The following is a 21893-nucleotide window of genomic DNA, read 5'->3' as shown; positions in this document are numbered from 1 at the left end:
TACCAGCACAACACACACTAACACACCACCACCATGTCAGTGTCACTGCAATGCTGAGAATGATCCACCACCTAAATAATACCTGCTCTGTGGTGGTCCTGACCATTGAAGAAGAGGGTGAAAGGGGGCTAACAAAGCATGCAGAGAAACAGATGGACTACAGTCAGTAATTGTAGAACTACAAAGTGGTTCTATATGGTAAGTGGAGCTGATAAAATGGACAGTGAGTGTAGAAACAAGGAGGTGGTTTTAATGTTACACCTGATCGGTGCATAAACACAATTTATTCATTTCTTTTTCCTGATCAGGGTCGCTGTGGTCCCATAAACATGGGGTGTAAGACTCTAGACAAGGTGTCAATCCATTATGCAAAATCGTTTTACATTCAGACACTTGGGTATCATGTTCCAAATTATAATTCACCCATTTACACTAACCAATTTATCCTGATCAGGGTTGCAGTGGGACTGATAGCACGTATTGATTTTCTTTATCTTGATCAGGGTCGCTGTGGTCCCGGTACCCACATGGGGTGTAAGGCTCTGGACAAGGTGTCAATCCATTATGCAAAATCGTTATACATTCAGACACTTGGATGTCATGTTCTAAAAGATAATTCATCCATTTACACTAACCAGTTCATCCTGATCAGGGTTGCTGTGGGCCCGGTACCCACCAGAAACATAGGGAGTAAAATCTCAAACAAGGTTTCAATCCATTATGCAAAATCAATATACATTCAGACACTTGGATGTCAAGTTCTCAAAGATAATTCATCCATTTACACTAACCAATTCATTCTGATCAGGGTTGCAGTGGGCCCAGTACCCATCAGAAACATAGGGAGTAAGGCTCTAGACAAGGTGTCAACCCATTATGCAAAATTGTTATACATTCAGACACTTCAATATCCTGTTCTAAAAGATAATTTATCCATTTACGCCAACCAATTCATCCTGATCAGGGTTGCTGTGAGCCCTGTTCCGGCTAGAAACACGGGGCGTAAGGCTCTAGACAAGGTGTCAATCCATTATGCAAAATCGTTATACATTCAGACACTTGGATGTCATGTTCTAAAAGATAATTCATCCATTTACACTAACCAATTCAGCCTGATCAGGGTTGCTGTGGTCAGTATTTCATTAAATTTTCATGGTCAGGGTCGCAGTGAGTGCGACTTCTCCGAAATCACAGGTCGTAATACAGAGACACACTCCAGTCATGCCAGTCTAGGACGGCAGTGTTTCTATGTATCACAGTTTCTTCCTCACACACATCCTCTGTTTGGCGACCTGCTATCTCTGGAACCTTGATGCCTGGCTTGGTCCGGTCCAGTTTCCTGCTGGACTGGGATGCCAGCACAGCTTTAGCTTTTAACAGGAACCTGGCTGAGGTTGCGGTGCTTTGATGTCCCTTGTTTGCTCCGACCCAACTTGGCATGGGCTCCACCTGTTGATGGGATGGGGTGCAGACTGGCTCTGTCTGTCCTACCATTCCTTTTTTGCCAGAGCAGTCTGTCATACTGTGACAACCGATTCTCATACATTCCCCACAGATGGCTGAGAGCCTTGATCAGTGGCGGCTTGGGAAAGCTGGGATTTGAACCCTGAGCCCTGGAATAAATAGCCTAAAGCCCTGGCCAATGTGCTGCTATTGCACCGGGTAGCCAATACATGAAAACACATATTGGTTTTAGATGTAATACAGAACCAAGTGCACCCTATGGTGCAAACACCCTTTTCTATGATGTTTCCGTATTACTGGACTGCTAAAATTCTGCTTGTTGAACATCTTATTTAAATCAGGCACCTTCTAATGATCATCATATTTAAATAGTGTAACCCTTTACATTTACATTTTTGGCATTTAGCAGACGCTTTTATCCAAAGCGATTTACAGTTGTGACGGTATATAGTCTAAGCAATTGAGGGTTAAGGGCCTTGCTCAAGGGCCCAACAGCAGCAACCTGACAGTGGTAGGGCTTGAACTGGCAACCTTCTACATACATAACTTCCGGCGCCGCAGCGAGTGGCTGCCAACTCGGTAGCTCCGTGTCGCGTCACTTTAAATTCATTTTATAATTTACTGCATCATTTATATCTTACAACTCTGACTTATAATCTATACTAGCCTCACAATATTAACTGAAATAACACCTTCATATGTACCACATGTACTGTACCCTCAGGTCCTGTTTGGTGTTGTGTGTTGTCTGAGTGTTGTTGTGGTTATACAGATACTTTTTTGTACAGTGTATCACAAAAGTGAGTACACCCCTCACATTTCTGCAAATATTTCATTATATCTTTTCATGGGACAACACTATAGAAATAAAACTTGTATGTAACTTAGAGTAGTCAGTGTACAACTTGTATAGCAGTGTAGATTTACTGTCTTCTGAAAATAACTCAACACACAGCCATTAATGTCTAAATGGCTGGCAACATAAGTGAGTACACCCCACAGTGAACATGTCCAAATTGTGCCCAAAGTGTCAATATTTTGTGTGACCACCATTATTATCCAGCACTGCCTTAACCCTCCTGGGCATGGAATTCACCAGAGCTGCACAGGTTGCTACTGGAATCCTCTTCCACTCCTCCATGATGACATCACGGAGCTGGTGGATGTTAGACACCTTGAACTCCTCCACCTTCCACTTGAGGATGCGTCACAGGTGCTCAATTGGGTTTAGTCCATCACCTTTACCTTCAGCTTCCTCAGCAAGGCAGTTGTCATCTTGGAGGTTGTGTTTGGGGTCGTTATCCTGTTGGAAAACTGCCATGAGGCCCAGTTTTCGAAGGGAGGGGATCATGCTCTGTTTCAGAATGTCACAGTACATGTTGGAATTCATGTTTCCCTCAATGAACTGCAGCTCCCCAGTGCCAGCAACACTCATGCAGCCCAAGACCATGATGCTACCTCCACCATGCTTGACTGTAGGCAAGATACAGTTGTCTTGGTACTTCTCACCAGGGCGCCGCCACACATGCTGGACACCATCTGAGCCAAACAAGTTTATCTTGGTCTCGTCAGACCACAGGGCATTCCAGTAATCCATGTTCTTGGACTGCTTGTTTTCAGCAAACTGTTTACTGGCTTTCTTGTGCGTCAGCTTCCTTCTGGGATGACGACCATGCAGACCGAGTTGATGCAGTGTGCGGTGTATTGTCTGAGCACTGACAGGCTGACCTCCCACGTCTTCAACCTCTGCAGCAATGCTGGCAGCACTCATGTGTCTATTTTTTAAAGCCAACCTCTGGATATGACGCCGAACACGTGGACTCAACTTCTTTGGTCGACCCTGGCAAAGCCTGTTCCGAGTGGAACCTGTCCTGGAAAACCGCTGTATGACCTTGGCCACCATGCTGTAGCTCAGTTTCAGGGTGTTAGCAATCTTCTTATAGCCCAGGCCATCTTTGTGGAGAGCAACAATTCTATTTCTCACATCCTCAGAGAGTTCTTTGCCATGAGGTGCCATGTTGAATATCCAGTGGCCAGTATGAGAGAATTGTACCCAAAACACCAAATTTAACAGCCCTGCTCCCCATTTACACCTGGGACCTTGACACATGACACCAGGGAGGGACAACGACACATTTGGGCACAATTTGGACATGTTCACTGTGGGGTGTACTCACTTATGTTGCCAGCTATTTAGACATTAATGGCTGTGTGTTGAGTTATTTTCAGAAGACAGTAAATCTACACTGCTATACAAGCTGTACACTGACTACTCTAAGTTATATCCAAGTTTCATGTCTATAGTGTTGTCTCATGAAAAGATATAATGAAATATTTGCAGAAATGTGAGGGGTGTACTCACTTTTGTGATACACTGTATAATGTGAATCTCTGTAGTGTGTACTATTACTTACTTTGATTTATGTAACTTGCTACTGAGGCCTTAATTTCCTTCGGGATTAATAAAGTATCTATCTATCTATCTATCTATCTATCTATCTATCTATCTATCTATCTATCTATCTATCTATCTATCTATCCATCCATCCATCCATCCATCCATCCATCCATCCATCCATCCATCCATCCATCCATCCATCCATCCATCCATCCATCCATCCATCCATCCATCCATCCATCCATCCATCCATCGTCTGATTACTGGGCCAATACCTTAACCACTAGACAACAACTGCCCAAAATAAGTACTGGGGTGCAGACTGTGACATAGATCTGCACCTTCATTTTTGAATTGCTACTTTGTTTCTGTTATTTTGGCCAACCTGTTTATTTATGTTTAACCCCATTTTGGGGGCTTTTTAGCTGCAGTGTTGTTCTACCTGGGTCAAACATTTTGCACTTGGGCTCATTTTTCATTCTTGCAGGTGTCGGCCATTAATTTTCGGCATTTATCAGATGCCTTTATCCAAAGCGACTTACATTACAGATACAGTATACAGTCTGAGCAATTGAGCGTTAAGGGCCTCGCTCAACCAGCGACTTTCTGATTACTAGTCCAGTAACTTAACCACTAGGCTACGGCTTGCCCACTACACTACTTTACTTTACTCATACGGGCGGCACGGTGGCTCAGTGGGTAGCACTGTTGCTTCACAGCAAGAAGGTCCCGGGTTCGATTTCCAGGAACAATATGTGTTTTCTTGTATTGGGTTTCAGGTGCAGTAGCGGTTCAGTGGTCAGGGCTTTAGGGTATTTATTTAAGGACTCAGGGTTCAAATCCCAGCTTTTCCAAGCCACCATTGAACAAGGCTCTGAACCTTCTGTATGTATCATGTCTGACCCTGCACTCTGACCCAGACTTCTAATCCGTGTAGTGCTCATTGTATAGGAGACTAAAGATTTATATATGGGAAAGCGATACCTAACTAAAAAGGTCACTTGGGGTCATGTTATGACCATGGTTCTTAAATCAAATCTAAATAAAAATTAGAATTTACTGAATTTCCAAAAGTTTGATGAATGTGACACATCCCCCCCCCCCAATAAAAAAACACAAAGGTAAATAAACCTGTATTACCTCTTAATGAATGTTCGTACCCTCGTCTGCAGGACCCTGTAGCTGTGCAACACCCACAGTATCTGCTGCACCACCAATATAAAACAGACCCACACAAACTGTCCTGCTTAAAAAAGGAATCATGCATTAGTAAGATATGATATTGCAACAGGAATAAAGGTTTAAAATCATTAAAAACAAAGGTGGGGATCTACTTCACAGTCTGCACCCCAGTACTTATTTTAAAGGGTTATACTGTTTAAATTTGATGATCATTAGAAGGTGCCTGATTTAATTAAGGTGTTCATCATCATAGAAAACGAGTGTTTGCACCATAGGGTGCACCTGGTCCTGTATTACATCCAACAACAATATGTGTTTTCTTGTATTGGGTTTCAGGTGCAGTAATGGCTCAGTGGTCAGGGCTTTAGGGTATTTATTTAAGGACTCAGAGTTCATTACCCAGCTTTCCCAAGCCACCATTGAAAAGGCTGTAATCCTTCTTTAGGAATGTATCGTGTCTGACCCTGCACTCAGACTTCCGTGTAGTGCTTATTGTATAGGATACTTACCTTGTCAATTCACCATAAAGGTCACTTGGGGTCATGTTATGACCATGGTTCCTAAATCATACCTGAATAAAAAACTGAATTTGCTAAGGTTTATCAAATGCACTTTTATGGACTGGCTTCCTGTTAAAAAAAAAAAAATAACACACCCTGGGGTCAGAAAGCAGCTTTTCCAGACTGCAAGACCAGATAAACCAGGCTAAACCACCTAAAACCAGTAAATCATCCTAAGCTGGTTTACCATGTCTTTTACACAGGGTGCATTTCTAGAATCAGCACCAGACCTACCGCAGTCCTTACCAGGATGAGGTGTTTACCGAAACTAAAATACAAACGCTATACTCTATAGATAGACTGTAAATTATGTTCCTACACATGTATGTTTCTCAGGGCACTGAAGAATGCTGGCAGGGGTAATTCGGAGCCCCCTAAGAGGTGGATTCAGTGCCCCACATCCACTGCCCAACCTCTTTCCGGACAGTTTGTTTGTAAACGGCTTCTTTGGAGCCACCACACAGCCCTCAGAGTCACACCCAGCTTTCATTACTTTACAAACACCCCTGGGTGCCCTTCAGGGCATCACCCTTCAGGGCATCACCCTTCAGGGCATAAGTCCAGTGATGGTATTTGAATTTAAATGCCCAAAAGATCTATTTTATTGGTTAATATGAACAGGCTTGTACATTGTATATTGATTGTTAGGTGCCATTAATATACAAAACAGCTCCTTAATGTCTAAAGCTAGACTGTAAATAACGTTCCTACACATGTATGTTCCTCTGGGCACTGAAGAATGCTGGCAGGGGTAAATCAGAGCCCCCTAAGAGGTGGATTCAGTGCCCCACATCCACTGCCATCCACTGTAAACGGCTTTTTTTAAGCCACCTCACAGCCCCCAGAGTCACACCCAGCGTTCATTACTTTACAAACACCCCTGGGTGCCCGTCAGGGCATCAGTCCAGTGACAGTATTCGAACTTAAATACCCTGATTAAGTGAAACCTTTGGTTTATGAACAGGCTGGTACATTACTACAACACGACAGTATTTTGCACACTTCATCATCTCACTCTCAGTCTATCAGATCTGTTTCACATGAACCCTTAACCTCGACATTATCTCACCCACGCTTTCAGAAGTACCTCACGTGTCTGTCTGTCTCTTTATCTCTTTTGCCCCCTGCTGGTCGATGTTGTTATTCAGAAGTGCCTTGTGTGTTCACGGTACAGCAGGGCTGGGATGTTAATTTTCAGCATGTAAAAGACATACGCAGTATCCCAAGTTGCAAAAACTCATTTTAGGGAGGTACCTCCGGACCCGGACCTCGACCCCGACCCCCCAAGCTCCCCCAAAAAGCTAAAAAACTTTTCGCACACACCAAAGGATATGGGTGATAACAGAACTTTTAACTGTTCACGTCACAAACACATTAATATGTACTACATAGTGCACTAGATAGTGTGAAAGATAATAGATTTATGTTCCCTACATAGTGCACTAGATTGTATATTAGCAAAGAATTTATGTTCCTTACTTAGTGCACTAGATAGTGTACTAGATAACAGACTTATGTTTCTTACGTAATGCTTTAGGTAGTGTATTAGTTAATGGATTTAGGTTCCCTACATAGTGCACTAAATTGTGTATCAGATAACGGATTTATGTTCACTACATAGTGCATTAGATAGTATTTTAGATATGAATTTATGTTCCCTACGCAGTGCACTAGATAGTGAATTAGACAATTGGTTTATGTTCCCTACACAGTGCACTAGAAAGTATAACTAGATGATGATTTATGTTCCCTACACAGTGCACTAGAATGTATATCAGATCACGGATATATGTTCCCTACATAGTGCACTAGATTGTATATCAGATAACGGATTTATGTTCCGACACAGTGCACTAGATAGTATTTTAGATATGAATTTATGTTCCCTACGTAGTGCACTAGATAGTGAATTAGACTATTGGTTTATGTTCCCTACACAGTGCACTAGATTGTGTATTAGATAACGCATTCATGTTCACTACATAGTGCACTAGAAAGTATAACTAGATGATGATTTGTGTTCCTTACATAGTGCACTAGATAGTGTATACATAATTAATTATGTTCCTTACACTAAATTGTATATCAGATAACGGATTTAATACGCGATCGGGGAAAAAAGTCTGTGTCGCCTGCGTGTGTGTGTGTGTGTGTGTGTGTGTGTGTCGCTCTTGGCCGCTCGTTCTAGATTCTGGGAGATTTTATCTGACTTGCGGGCATCAGGGAGCCGCTATGTATATGCGGGAGACTCCCAGAACTTCAGGAAGACTTGGGATGTCTGCATATAGTATATTCCGACCAGGCATAACATTATGACCACCTACAGGTGAAGTGAATGACACTGATTATCTCTTCATCACGGCACCTGTTAGTGGGTGGGATATATTAGGCAGAAAAATGACAAGTTTGACAAGGACCAAATTGTGATGGCTAGACGACTGGGTCAGAGCATCTCCAAAACTGCAGCTCTTGTGGGGTGTTCCCGGTCTGCAGTGGTCAGTATCTTTTCAAAAGTGGTCCAAGGAAGCAACAGTGGTAAACCGATGACAGGGTCATGGGCGGCCAAGGCTCAATGATGCACGTAGGGGAGCGAAGGCTGGCCCGTATGGTCCGATCCAACAGACGAGCTACTGTAGCTCAAAGTGCTGAAGAAGTTAATGCTGGTTCTGATAGAAAGGTGTCAGAATACACAGTGCAGCACAGTTTGTTGTGTATGGGGCTGCATAGCTGCAGACCAGTCAGGATGCCCATGCTGACCCCTGTCCACCACTGAAAGCGCCAAAATATCACTATTTAATCAACTTTTACAAAACCAGGTGTGAACAAAATGTGCAGGTTTTTGCAGTAAATAAATATTTATTATTATTATTACATTTTTTGGGTGGCACGATGGCTAAGTGGGTAGCACTGTCGCCTCACAGCAAGAAGGTCCTGGGTTCGATTCCCAGCTGGAGCGGTCCGGGTCCTTTCTGTGTGGAGTTTGCATGTTCTCCCCGTGTCTGCGTGGGTTTTCTCCCACAGTCCAAAAACATGCAGCCAGGCTAATTGGAGACACTGAATTGTCCTATAGGTACCCGGCCGCTAGGATGCATAAACCAGTGCATTGTAGTGCCGGTGCCATACCCGAAAAATAGGGAGGGTTGTGACAGGAAGGGCATCCGGCGTAAAAACTGTGCCAACCGGTGACCCCTAACGGGAGCAGCCAAGGAAATAGATAATATTGCATGTGATATTGCAGATTACACTAAGAATATAGTGCAGATAATATTTCATCCTAAAAGACACCACATGACATTTTTTGGGGTAAGTGTTTTTAATTTAATTCATTTTTATAGTCAGGGTCAATGTGGGTCCAGCATTTCAAGAATGCACAGAAACACTCCAGTCACTCCAACTTGACAGGACGGCTGTGTTTTTATATATCACAGAATCTCCCTCACAGACATGCCAGCACCTCTATTGGGCAACCTGCTCTCTCTGGCACCATGATGCCAGGCTTGGTCCGGTCCAGTTTCCTGCTGGACTGGGATGCCAGCACAGCTTTATCTTTTAATGGGAATCTGGCTGACGTCCCTTGTTTGGAGTGGACCCCATGTATGGACCAACACTTGGCAGAGGTTATATCTGTTGATGGGATGAGGTGCGGACTCAGTTATTCCTTCCCCCGGCTGGCTCTCGGTTTCCTGCCTTACCTGCCAACCGGAGCTGATTGAGGAAATTTCCACTGTGAAAATGCTGCATTGCCGAAACCCTGCTGACCTGGACGATGTTTTTTTTACTTCTAAACAAACGAGCTACAATAGTGGGAAGGAAATTCAGGTGAACGTGTGTAACAGCGCAGCAAAGAAAATCAAATACACACCAGTGTAAATTCTGCATGCTAATTCCAGATGTGCAAAGCTTTTGTATCTGTTTATTAGATGCAGCTCATCTGAAAAAAACAGACGTGGACACCCTTCCTAATAATTAAGTTCAGGTGTTTCAGCCACACCCTTTACTAACAGGTTTATACAATTTGGCATTATAGATATACACGATCAGCCATAACATTAAAACCACCTCCTTGTTTCTACACTCACTGTCCATTTTATCAGCTCCACTTACCATATAGAAGCACTTTGTAGTTCTACAATTACTGACTGTAGTCCATCTGTTACTCTACATACTTTTTTAACCTGCTTTCACCCTGTTCTTCAATGGTCAGAACCACCACAGGACCACCACAGAGCAGGTATTATTTAGGTGGTGGATCATTCTCAGCACTGCAGTGACACTGACATGGTGGTGGTGTGTTAGTGTGTGTTGTACTGGTATGAGTGGAGTTTTAAAACACCTCACTGTCACTACTGGACTGAAAATAGTCCACCAACAAAAAACATTCAGCTAACAGCGCCTGTGGGCAGCGTCCTGTGATCACTGATGAAGGTCTAGAAGATGACCAACTCAAACAGCAGCAATAGATGAGCGATCGTCTCTGACTTTACATCTACAAGGTGGATCAACTAGGTAGGAGTGTCTAACAGAGTAGACAGTGAGTGGACACGGTCTTTAAAAGCTCCAGCAGCACTGCTGTCTGATCCACTCATACCAGCACAGCACACACTAACACACCACCACCATGTCAGTGTCACTGCAGTGCTGAGAATGATCCACTACCTAAATAATAACTGCTCTGTGGTGGTCCTGTGTGGGTCCTGACCATTGAAGAACAGGGTGAAAGAGGGTTAAAAAGGTATACAGAGAAACAGAATGATTACAGTCAGTAATTGTAGAACTACAAAGTGCTTCTATATGGTAAGTGGAGCTGATAAAATGGACAGTGAGTGTAGAAACAAGGAGGTGGTTTTAATGTTATGGCTGATCAGTGTAGATATACGGTTTAGGGAAGGCCCTTGGGAAGTTCCAGCATGACATTAAGCAGTAGCTTCAACCTTATCGAATGATTTTGGGACGAACTGGGATGCTGATTGTGAGCCAGGCTTGTTGTAAATGAACAGGCACAACTTCCTACAGACACACTCCAACATCTAGTGTAAATCATTCCAGAAGACTGGAGGCTGTTATAGCTGCAAGAGGGAGAGTTCCATATAACTGCCCATAGATTTGGAATGGATTGTACAACAAGCTTATGGTCAGGGGTGAATTAGAAGGGGTGTCCCATTACTTTTGTCCATACAGTTTCCGGGTTGAAGCCCCACCACCGCCAAGTTGCCCCTGTTGAGCCCCTGAGCAAGACACTTAAGCCTCAGTTGTTCAAGTCGCTTTGGTCTGCAGACGGACGTTGTGTATGAAAGATCACCAGCAGCAATAATAAGGATTTTATTGAAGGTTTTTATTAGAGTTCTGGACAGATGTTCTTCAGAATAATCTCATCTCCCACTGTCCTTCACCAGCTCTTTATTTCTTCCAGTCCAGTGTGGTATTTTACTCCTGTCCTGCTGTTCCTCAGGAGCTCCGTTCCAGCGTGTCCAGCTCTCCAACATGTAGCTTCACTGGTTTTGGTCTGATCTTCTGGACCACCAGCGCGCATCTCTGATGTAAAAGGTGAAATCAGTAAAAGTTAGCGTGCAGGTTCTTGATGGTTCTTCGTGTCTCTCATGCCGTTCTTACGTAATACTTTCTCATATTTACCTTGTTTGTTCTCCTTCTTATAGTTGATTTTACGTCCTTGTCCACGAGTTCCTCTCCTGATCTTTTTCCTCTGCATTGGCTGAGGTACGAGGTTCATCATTCTCAAAGCTTTAGAGCATCCAAACTTCTGCTCTTCAGCAGCTTCCACCGGAGCTTCAGCTCTCGTCTCTACTTCTATTTCTATTTTAAAAGCATCAGAACTTCAGTGTCTGTGTTCTTGTTTTATAGTAAAAATGTTGTGTTTTCATTTCTTACTCAGAAGCTGCTTGATCTTCATCTCCAGTCTTTTATTTTCCACCTGCTGGTTTGAATGTTCAGCTCTGGCTTGAGCGTCCATCACATTCAGGACCTCGTTACCTGCTGAAAAATGAAGAAACATCAACGATTAGCCTGCTGGATCATTTCTGTTAGAACTTTTAGTCTTTTCCACCTTTATATTGTTTTTGTATTGTGGAATCTGATCTTCTCGACTGCAGAAGAACAAATGTTATAAAGATGCAGCAGAAACAATCTCATGCGCCTGGTGCTCTACACAGATAAAAACTGGTTACCTTGGTGGTGAGACCTGCACAGACCTGCTTCCACCAGAAACCACCAAGAATCTGAATCTAAACAGACTTTCACACGTCTATTATCATTTCAGTTAAACTAAAGTAGGTAATGACTTTTGGATTCGTCCTTCAGTTCTGATCTTGTGTTTCATGGTTCTGTATTTACCTGGAGGTACGAGGTTCATCATTCTAGGAGCTTCAAAGCATCTGAGCTTCTGCTTCTCAGCAGCTTCCACCGGAGCTTCATCTCTCGTCTCTACTTCTATTTCTATTTTAAAAGCATCAGAACTTCAGTGTCTGTGTTCTTGTTTCATAGTAAAAATGTTGTGTTTTCATTTCTTACTCAGAAGCTGCTTGATCATCATCTCCAATCTTTTCTTTTCCACCTGCTGGTTTGTAAGTTCAGCTCTGGCTTGAGCATCCATCACATTCAGGACCTCGTTACCTGCTGAAAAATAAAGAAACATCAACGATTTGCCTGCTGGATCATTTCTGTTAGAACTTTTAGTCTTTTTCCACCTTTATATTGTGTGTGTATTGTGGAATCTGATCTTCTCACCTGGAGGTTGGTTGATGTTTGCTTCAGTTTCATGCAGGTGGACGTTTTTAGGTATTTCAGCCACTTCTACCTCCAGGTCCAACATATTCAGCATTTCTTTTTCTTCTTTAAAATAAATAAATATTAATATTTATGAAGCTGTAGCATTAATACAACGACCAAGGTTCAGTTTGTGATTTTATTCTTAAATTTGATCCAGATGTGCGTTACTCACCCAGAGGTTGATTGTTTATCACCTCGATTCCATCGTGACCCTCAAGTGCTTCACAATCCGTCTCATCGTCCTCCACCTTTACCATCGATTCTTCAACTTTAACATCTAAAAATACCAAAAACGTTTTAATAATTTAATTCTTGATGTTTGTTCTTGCTGAAATGCTGAACTGATCCTCACATCTAATGATCGTCTACAGTCCGTTACTCACCCAGAGGTTGACCTTCAGACCTCAGCATCAACTCTTCCAGCTGACACTTGGTGACCTGTGTGATGGTTTCAGTCTCCTCCTCACCATCCTTCTCTTTCATCACCTGGTTTCCTGCTTTAAAGAGGAAATTCTGACATGAGTTCACAGCTCGTTCTTCTGACCGTGACGTCCATCCATCGTTCCTGTTACTCACCCAGCGGTTCATCGTGTGAGTCCGTCTCATCCGAGCGGATGTTCATGATCTCCACAGTGGCTTCAGCTTCAGCTTCCACCATGGTCGTGATTTCAGATCCTGAAACAAGAGTAAAGAATGAAGAACAATGCAGTGTGAGGGGTTTTTAAGTGTTAATGGATCTTCATAACTTTGAGAACGTTGGTGGTCACTCAGCAAACATGGACGAGATCAGAACATGAATAAATACTGAACATGTAAATATTTAAAGGTAAAATCAGTAAAATAAGCTGTGTGGGTTCATTCTGGTTCCTCGTGTCTCATGATGCTCTTATTACGATCTCCTGTTTACCTTGTTTCTTCTCCTTTTTATAGTTGATTTTACGTCCTCGTCCACGAGTTCCTCTCCTGATCTTCTTCTTCTTCTTGGTTGGATCCACAGTGTTGTTACCGGGATCGTTTTTCTCACCCTGAACTCGCTCGTCAGCATTCTCACTCTCATTCTGGAGGACGTAGGTGAAATCTGCACCAGCTTTGGACTCGGGTTGTCCCTCCATCACCTCCAGCATCTGGTTTGCTGATGGAATAGAAAGATTATGAACATTTAGCAGCTGGATGGTTTTGATCATATCTGCTGTACAGGATCCAGTGCTGTTAATGGGATCTAATTTATATGTGGGTTCTCCTGGTGGAGCTCGATTATATGAGCAGCTCTTAAGTTTGCTTTATTCACCCTGAATCTTCTCACCAGATATTTCACGCTCCATCAGGGTCTGCGTGAACTGAGTCTGAGTGCGGCCTTCAAACTCAATGTTATTGAAGGTCTGAAGATCCTCAGTGCTTTTCTCTTGCTTGTCCATGTCTGTATGGATCAGATCTTCAAGTTCTTCAGGCTCAACTTGAGGATCTTTCACGTTCTCGCTCACGTTGGTGTTCGTGAGTTCAGCGAGTGCTTCAGTCTCAGCTTCACTTTCTCTCAGCTCCAGAAGCTCCACAATGTTTTCCTCAATCCCATCCACGTCAGCCTTCATCTGCTCTTCAAGAGCTTCAGGCTCAGCTTGAGAATCTTCCACGTTCTTGCTCATGTTGGTGTTTGTGAGCTCAGCGAGCGCTTCAGTCTCAGCTTCAGTCTCAGCTTCACTTTCTCTCAGCTCCAGAAGCTCCACAATGTTTTCCTCAATCCCATCCACGTCAGCCTTCATCTGCTCTTCAAGAGCTTCAGGCTCAGCTTGAGAATCTTCCACGTTCTTGCTCATGTTGGTGTTTGTGAGCTCAGCGAGCGCTTCAGTCTCAGCTTCAGTCTCAGCTTCACTCTCTCTCAGCTCCAAAAGCTCCACAATCTTGTCCTCGGGCCCATCCATGTCAGCCTTCATCTGCTCTTCAAGTGCTCTGGCTTCATCTTTCTCATTCCTCCCTAGATGGAGCTTCATCAGCTCGTTCAGTGCTTCAGCCCCAGCTTCGTTCATCTCATGCAGCATCTGGTTCTCTCCATCACACCAGGAGATGCTGTCAGATGTACGGTTCATAAACTCCATTAGATCTTCATTGTCCTTGTACTCAGCTTCAGAGCACGTCATCACTTTAACAGCTTCTCCTACAATAAAAAACACAATTAAATACAAGCCAGATTTATAGGTTGAATAAATAAAAGCAGAAATAAAAACACTATACGGCCAAGAAGTATTTGGACACCTGACCATGAGCTTGTTAGACGTTTCTTAAACAAATGCTCTTAAAATAGTGTGATAACTAGAAGGCGTGTCCCAATACTTTTGCTCATATAGTGAAGCTCAGATCTTCAGCTCCTGGTCTCATGTGTAATTATGAATCAATATTTATGATTATTGTTCCAGCTGTGTGTTTATCTATCAGAATACATTCATGTTCTCACCCTGATGCTGGCTAATCATCTTCTTATCGTCTCCAACATGGTCAGAGATCTCCAGTCCACCAGCATCACTGTTCTTCCAGCTGCTTTCCTCAGGAACCACCAGCGGCTCCACAACATCACCGTTATCACCTGACCTCTGAGGATCTTCTCCCTCTTTAACCTCCTCCTGAAGCTTCCCTTCACCCTCTTCCTTACGCTTCTTTCTGAAGATCCTCTTCAGTTTCTTCATGCTCCACTTCTTCTCACGTTTTTTGGGTTCGTTACTCTCGGTCTGGTTCTCGGGCGTGGCCGGGTCGGACCGATCCGAAGAGCGGCGACGGAGCCTCGACCACCAGCTACGCAGACAGTTCATCACAGCGACTGTTCACATCGACGTCCAGACACAGAATGATCCAGAACACCTGAACACACTGAAGTACCTGCAGCTCCTCTATTGTGACATCACACATTCTAACCATGCTGAGATGTAGCAGGTTCAGGGGAACAGAGCTGAAACTGAACGTTACACACCATCATATTCATGTCTGTTTATCTGTCTGTTTATATTTTCATACTAATATTACACTTATGATCCTCTAATATCTCACTTTTACACTCAGTTCTTTTAACTGAAATGTTGATTTACTCTAAATCTGATCTTTCATCTCATCCACACACTGATTATAGTTTATATCATATTTAATATCATTAGATTTGATATTATTTTATTACATATTATTTTATTTCTGGAATCTGAACTGCATTAGAGCTATAAAACAGGAAGTGCAGCTCATTTCCTGCATTTAATGAACCTCTGAACACATGATCTTTATAGATCTTTATAGAAAATGTGCTCCCTTCTTCTAAAAAAAAAACCTTTACACCCCCAGTGCCTCCCATAGTTTAAATACCACAGTATTACAGTGTTTACACTTAAAGTGTGTAAATCACTAACAAATCATAATGAACATGATTAGATATAACTAGAACCAGACCAGACTGATTAACTAATTAACTAGGCCCTAACCCTCATCTCCCATTTTAAACCTGAGACGCTAACTCTAACCATCACTCACCTTCCAAACACAATTAATTAGTTCAACAGACCGGTCTGATTCATTTAATGCACGAAATTAGCTGCACTTCCATTGCCCATCATTTGTAAGTTGTATGTTTATTTTATTTATTTATACATATTGATTCATTTCTGTGCTGTTTTATGTCTGTAGTTGTAAAGTGTCTTTGAGTATCTTGAAAGGCGTTTATAAATAAAATTGTATTCTTATTACTATTATATTAAACACTCAGTTATTTGGATGGTATTTACATTTACATTTTCTGCATTTAGCAGACGCATTTAGCAGACTTACACAATGAGCTGAACACAATGAGCAATTGAGGATTAAGGGCCTTGCTCAGGGACCCAACAGTGGCAACTTGGTGGTGGTGGGACTTGAACCGGCAACCTTCTGTTTACTAGTCCAGTACCTTAACCCCTGAGCTATCACTGGTATTTATTTTTTAACTGTAAGTATCTTTATGTACATAATCTACCAGATGTGTAAATAGAATGAAATGTCGACATAGGGACATATGTGGGTCAAAGACGAGACGTAACTTTTTAGTGTCCCCACTTGATAAATAATATACAATTATATTAATATAAGTGGATATACCTTCAATCTACTCCATTTGTACATGTTTACTGAAACTTTAAGTAATTTTTACAGAAAATGTATGATTTTTGAAAAAATAACCCTTGAAACCCCCAAAATGTCATTCAGTGCAACAGTCCCCCTACCTCTTTAAGTAATAAAACATTAAGAAAAAACTAATTAATCTTAAGTAAAACTTAAAATTTACTGCTTTGGCATAATTGTACAAATGTCATGTGTGACATATTAAATAATATTCAATCAGATGTGTTTTTTAATATTAATAATATTCAGGATACTTTCAGTCCCCATTTTCCCAATCTTCAGTTGTCATTCAGTACAACGTTAATAAAAAGCCTTATTTTAATATTTGATCAAGTTACTGCAGTCATGTGACCAATTATAACAACAAAAGAAGACACCTAGGGACCCTTCAGCACACACAAAGGTCAATGCATTTTAACATTATTTTATAAAAATGTATTTTTACTGACATAGTACATTAAAGAACAAAACTGAGTGTCATTCAGTACAACACAGAAAACGTAATATTACGGTTACTCTTGTAAACAAACAAGGTTATTAACATTTAAATGTGAATATGTGTAGAAATGTCTTTAAGGTCAATGTTAGCTTTGGCTAACCACTAGGATAACTGTAAAATGTGCTAAAGTAAAATTTCTGTCATTCAGTACAACAACAGTCATTCAGTGCAACAGAATTTCGCTGTTGCACTAAATTGACAATGAAATTGTTATACTGACTTTTTAATGTTTTAAAATTATTTTTAAAGCAAAATTGAAACAGAAATTCCTTTGTGTGGCCAAATCCACCTGATTAAATTTACTACCTTAAGTCTGATGTCAAAATCATAATCGCAGAACTAAAGCCATGTACAGCAAGAACCTCAAGGTTAACAACAAAAGATAAAATGTGACTTCAAATGGTTTTCACTGCTGAATGAATTTAGATTTACTGCAGCAACTTTTTCACGTGTTATGACACAAATTCCACACTTCCACACTGTTCTGGTGCCTTACAAGTTATGATGGCTTCATTAGCTATGTTTTAATATTAAAATGCTTTATGAATATATTGAAATGCTTTAACAGCAACCATTTTTTCATGCTATGACAGGACTTCAAACGATCTTATGTTACATCACTTTTATGCAAGTTTCTTGTTTTATTTTAGAATAAAGTTTACGTTTTTGATTGCCTTACTGTTTTCATGATGTAGTTTGTTTGTTTGTTTATTAGGATTTTAACGTCATGTTTTACACTTTCGGTTACATTCATGACAGGAAACGGTACTTTATCTTCACACAAGGTTCATTAGCTTTATCAAACACAGTCATGGACAATTTAGTGTGTCCAATTCACCTCACTTGCATGTTTTTGGACTGTGGGAGGAAACCGGAGCTCCCGGAGTAAACCCCAGCAGACACGGGGAGAACATGCACACTCATGATGTAGTAATATTATAACACATACTTGCCACTGGTGTGGCATAATTTCATTCTACTACTGCTACTTTAATCAATAAAGAACTTAAAAACAAATTAAGTCATGAATATTCTGATGTAACAGGATAATTTGGAGTATGTCATTCAGTGCAGCATAAAATCATCATACAGTGCAACAAAAACATTTGCTTAAAATAACTGTAATAAGTCATTATTATATATTTTTTTCATGTGAATACAAGAGAATCCAGGCCTGCTTCATAGAAAACAGAGTTTGATTAGGTTTCAAATAGAATAGAATGTGTAGCAAAAACATCTTGTATACAAATAAACAAAATCCCAAGACGCATTAGAGTACAAACAATGCACAGAAAATTCAAAACAGAGTAAGTACAGTTTCTTCTGAGGTTTTAAATCTTTTGTAAGAGATATACTAAACTTATAAATTTGAAATGGCTAAGATTGTTCCTTGTGTGTGTATTTTGTCATAAATTAGTCGTTGCACTGAATGACATTTTTGTGCCCTTGTTGTGTGTCAACCACACTAAAATTATCAAATAAGCAAAATGCTGAGAAAAAAAATACATATTTACATAGGTGACACATTTGTGCACAATATTAAATAAAAAAAATAATACAATTTAACCATTTTATTGTTTTGGTACTTGGAACACCCTATTCGTCTTTCACCTATATACATATACCATCAGCCATAACATTAAAACCACCTCCTTGTTTCTACACTCACTGTCCATTTTATCAGCTCCACTTACCATATAGAAGCACTTTGTAGTTCTACAATTACTGACTGTAGTCCATCTGTTTCTCTACATACCTTTTTAATCTGCTTTCACCCTGTTCTTCAATGGTCAGGACCCCCACAGGACCACCACAGAGCAGGTATTATTTAGGTGGTGGATCATACATATACCATCAGCCATAACATTAAAACCACCTCCTTGTTTCTACACTCACTGTCCATTTTATCAGCTCCACTTACCATATAGAAGCACTTTGTAGTTCTACAATTACTGACTGTAGTCCATCTGTTTCTCTACATACCTTTTTAATCTGCTTTCACCCTGTTCTTCAATGGTCAGGACCCCCACAGGACCACCACAGAGCAGGTATTATTTAGGTGGTGGATCATTCTCAGCACTGCAGTGACACTGACATGGTGGTGGTGTGTTAGTGTGTGTTCTGCTGGTATGAGTGGATCAGACACAGCAGCGCTGATGGAGTTTTTAAACACCTCACTGTCACTGCTGGACTGAGAATAGTCCACCAACCAAAAATATCCAGCCAACAGCGCCCCGTGGGCAGCGTCCTGTGACCACTGATGAAGGTCTAGAAGATGACCGACTCAAACAGCAGCAATAGATGAGCGATCGTCTCTGACTTTACATCTACAAGGTGGACCAACTAGGTAGGAGTGTCTAATAGAGTGGACAGTGAGTGGACACGGTATTTAAAAACTCCAGCAGCGCTGCTGTGTCTGATCCACTCATACCAGCACAACACACACTAACACACCACCACCATGTCAGTGTCACTGCAGTGCTGAGAATCATCCACCACCTAAATAATACCTGCTCTGTGGGGGTCCTGACCATTGAAGAACAGGGTGAAAGTGGAGCTGATAAAATGAACAGTGAGTGTAGAAACAAAGACGTGGTTTTAATGTTATGGCTGATCAGTGTATATACAGTATATACGTATCACATCAGTCTTGCTAAGGTTTCAGATTGAAGTGATGAGATGACACCTGTGATGAGTTGTCCACCAGAAATATTAAAATGTGTTGCATGGGTGCCTGATGAGAGGAACAGAGGCAGCGTAGACTAGAAATCAAACTATTTTCTTTTGATTGACGTGTGTGTGTGTGTGTGTGTGTGTGTGTGTGTGTGTATCCTATATGTTCAGATTGAAAGCTGGGAACAGCTTGTATGTAAGCATGTGTAATAACCTGCCGCTGGCTCTGTAGGTTCACAAACACTGTGCTGTGTGTATCATGAATGTCCTGCAGACACACAGAGTCTAATCTCACGCCTTCTATTTCCCACCGGCCTGCAAACAGGTGCACAGGCTTTATTACAATTCACAATTAGCCTGTTTATTCTCATAGCTTGTTTATGAATCCGACAATGGCTGGGTCTCTGTCCTGAGATCTTAACATGTAAAAATGTCTCGTAAACGTGTAAAACATGTAAACGTCATTTGTTTGTCAATGTTGGTTTCAAATATGTATGTAAGTAAGCTTAAACAAACCTTCCGAAAGGTTGCTGTTATTAAAGCAAAAGTGGGAACATACCACAGCAGAAATTCAATAATTCATGTATAATTCTTAATGTTTCAATTTTTTGATTGAATTGCAACAACAGACTAGTTGTAGCCTACTGGTTAAAGTACTGGACTAGTAAGCAAAAGGTTTCTGGTTCAAACCCCACTACTGCCAGGTTGCCACTGTTGGGCCCTAGAGCAAGGCCCTTAATCCTAAATTGGATAAAAGCGTCTGCTAAATGCTATACATGTGAACAGTCTCTTACATCTGTATTTGTTTAAATTGTTCACATTGTTTCCTGTTTATCCGATTCAGGGTCACGGTGGGTCCAATTCACTGGGCGAAAGGTAGGAAACACCTCAGACAGGTCACCAGTCCATCAGTGGGCAAACACACACCCACCCACCATACACACATTCAATTTTGTATCTCCAACTGGGTGGCACGGTGGCTCAGTGGGTAGCACTGTCGCCTCACAGCAAGAAGGTCCTGGATTCGATCCCCAGGTGGGGCGGTCTGGGTCCTTTCTGTGTGGAGTTTGCATGTTCTCTCCGTGTCTGTGTGGGTTTTCTTCCGTGTGCTCCGGTTTCCTCCCACAGTCCAAAGACATGCAAGTGAGGTGAATTGGAGATACAAAATTGTCCATGACTGTGTTTGATATTAAACTTGTGTAATGAGTAACTACCATTCCTGTCATGAATGTAACCAAAGTGTAAGACGTTAAGATCCTAATAAACAAACAAACAAACTGTTGGGCCCTTGAGAAAGGCCCTTAATCCTCAATTGAATAAAAGCATCTGCTAAATGTCTCATATATCTGTATTTGTTTTAATTGTTTGCATTGTTTTCTATTTATTACTTCATTCATTGTCTGTTTTACCACGGCTTTATCCGATTCAGGGTCACGGTGGGTCCAATTCACTGGGCGAAAGGTAGGAAACACCTCAGACAGGTCACCAGCCCATCAGTGGGCAAACACACCCACCCACCACACACACATTCATATCGAGGAGCAATTTTGTATCTCCAGTTCACCCGACTACACATCTTCGGACTGTGGGAGGAAACCGGAGCTCCTGCAAACTCCACACAGAAGGGACCCGGACCACTCCACCTGGGAATCAAACCCAGGACCTTCTTGCTTTGAGGCGACAGTGCTACCCATTAAGCTACTGTGCCGGCGTTACTTGTTTTATGATATTCATTTTTAAATGTTTTAAATACATTTATGCCATTGTGGCAGCAGGTGTAGCTCCTTCACATAATGTCACTACACTGTCATCGCTTTGTGATGACTGGCTACACAGATGGGTCACCTTTCTCCAGCGCCCTCTGTCTGGTCTCGCTTGTAGCAGACTAGCCCCTTATAATACAACCCCAAATCAGAAAAAAGTTGGGACAGCATGGAAATGCAAATAATAAAAAAACACAGAGTTTCTTACATTTACTTTGACTTTTATTTAATTACAGACAGGATGAACCTGAGATATTTCATGTTTTATCTGCTCAGCTTCAATTAATTTATTAATAAACATCCATTCCTGCATTTCAGGCCTGCAACACATTCCAAAAAAAGTTGGGACAGTAAAGCATCTACCACTTTGTAATGTTGCCGTTCCTTTTCACCACACTTAAAAAAGGTTTTGGCACCGAGGAGACCAAGTGATTTAATGTTTCAGC

The 21893-nt window shown here is 41.6% G+C and overlaps 1 protein-coding gene across 2 annotated transcripts; it reads right to left on the bottom strand.

The window, feature by feature from the left end:
* Window positions 1-10921: 10921 nt before the first annotated feature.
* On the bottom strand, window positions 10922-15217 carry LOC134311751 (uncharacterized). Of its 2 annotated transcripts, none has more exons than XM_062993411.1 (12): window positions 14834-15217; window positions 13691-14536; window positions 13295-13519; window positions 12964-13062; window positions 12771-12884; window positions 12560-12664; window positions 12346-12450; window positions 12130-12234; window positions 11953-12054; window positions 11491-11595; window positions 11236-11415; window positions 10922-11136 (listed from the first exon to the last, which is right to left on the bottom strand). In XM_062993411.1, the coding sequence occupies exons 1-12, from the start codon at window positions 15183-15185 to the stop codon at window positions 10991-10993; spliced, it is 2484 nt and encodes an 827-aa protein (XP_062849481.1). In that variant the 5' UTR covers window positions 15186-15217; the 3' UTR covers window positions 10922-10990. The 2 variants fall into 2 exon arrangements, with proteins under 2 accessions (XP_062849481.1, XP_062849482.1); XM_062993412.1 differs by having other exon boundaries at window positions 12771-12881.
* Window positions 15218-21893: the final 6676 nt, after the last annotated feature.

The sequence above is a fragment of the Trichomycterus rosablanca genome, chromosome 4 (genome assembly GCF_030014385.1).
Source record: "Trichomycterus rosablanca isolate fTriRos1 chromosome 4, fTriRos1.hap1, whole genome shotgun sequence".
NCBI lineage: Eukaryota > Metazoa > Chordata > Actinopteri > Siluriformes > Trichomycteridae > Trichomycterus > Trichomycterus rosablanca.
The sequence above is the reverse complement of the archived record's forward strand: the minus strand, read 5'-3'. Positions and strand labels throughout refer to the sequence as shown.

What these genes read in the sequence shown, in the direction of transcription:
- LOC134311751 (XM_062993411.1), bottom strand. Translation starts at nt 15,185, where the DNA reads ATGAACTGTCTGCGTAGCTGGTGGTCGAGGCTCCGTCGCCGCTCTTCG. An exon ending in TAAAAAGGAGAAGAAACAAG is followed by an intron (nt 13,063 to 13,294) that starts GTAAACAGGAGA and finishes CTCTTGTTTCAG; the next exon opens with GATCTGAAATCACGACCATG. An exon ending in TAAGAAGGAGAACAAACAAG is followed by an intron (nt 11,137 to 11,235) that starts GTAAATATGAGA and finishes CTTTTACATCAG; the next exon opens with AGATGCGCGCTGGTGGTCCA.